The 544-nt window shown below is 36.9% G+C and overlaps 1 protein-coding gene across 1 annotated transcript in view; it reads left to right on the top strand.

Moving 5' to 3' along the window:
* LOC119581855 (histone-lysine N-methyltransferase EZH2-like) overlaps positions 1 to 544 on the top strand; it is a gene marked incomplete at its 5' end in the record, with an annotated part of 82272 nt that overhangs the window by 64413 nt on the left and 17315 nt on the right. The window contains 1 exon segment of the mRNA XM_037929997.1: positions 327 to 528. Within this exon segment, the coding sequence (XP_037785925.1) occupies positions 327 to 528 (202 nt within the window).

Genomic DNA, 544 nt, shown 5'->3' with positions numbered 1-544 from the left:
ATGTTCATGAGACACAAATATGTAGGTTTGTAAAGAAATAATTATTAAACATTTAGAAACCCTACTTCTGCTTATTGTTGTTAGTAAATTTATTTACTAATATGGTACAATACACATTGTCATGTGAAAATTGGACTACTGTTTGAGTTAAGGATTAACATGAGAATTTATAATTAAATAGATCATAGGATATGTACTTTGGGAATTGAAAATGATATACATTCTTCAGGATTGAGAGAACTCCAGGTTCCTAAGAAAAAAAAAGTTATGTATATGAAAACAAGCAAACTGCAACACTAGCAATTCTTTTTGCACTTCTTCCACAGCCTGATGCAAAAGAGAAGATGGTCAATGCAGCCTCCCTGACATCAGATAAGCTGAGAGATGACAATGAATCCTCCAATGACGCCAAGCCAAGAAAGATCCGGAAACACGCCTCGGTAGACTCGGGAAATGAAGCGAGCTCTGAGGACAGCAACGATAGTATAAGAATGAGTGGGCGGAAGGGAGAGAAGACAAACTCAGGATGTGAGTGATCCCACTT

The sequence above is a fragment of the Penaeus monodon genome, chromosome 15 (assembly GCF_015228065.2).
Source record: "Penaeus monodon isolate SGIC_2016 chromosome 15, NSTDA_Pmon_1, whole genome shotgun sequence".
Classification (NCBI taxonomy): domain Eukaryota; kingdom Metazoa; phylum Arthropoda; class Malacostraca; order Decapoda; family Penaeidae; genus Penaeus; species Penaeus monodon.
The sequence above is the reverse complement of the archived record's forward strand: the minus strand, read 5'-3'. Positions and strand labels throughout refer to the sequence as shown.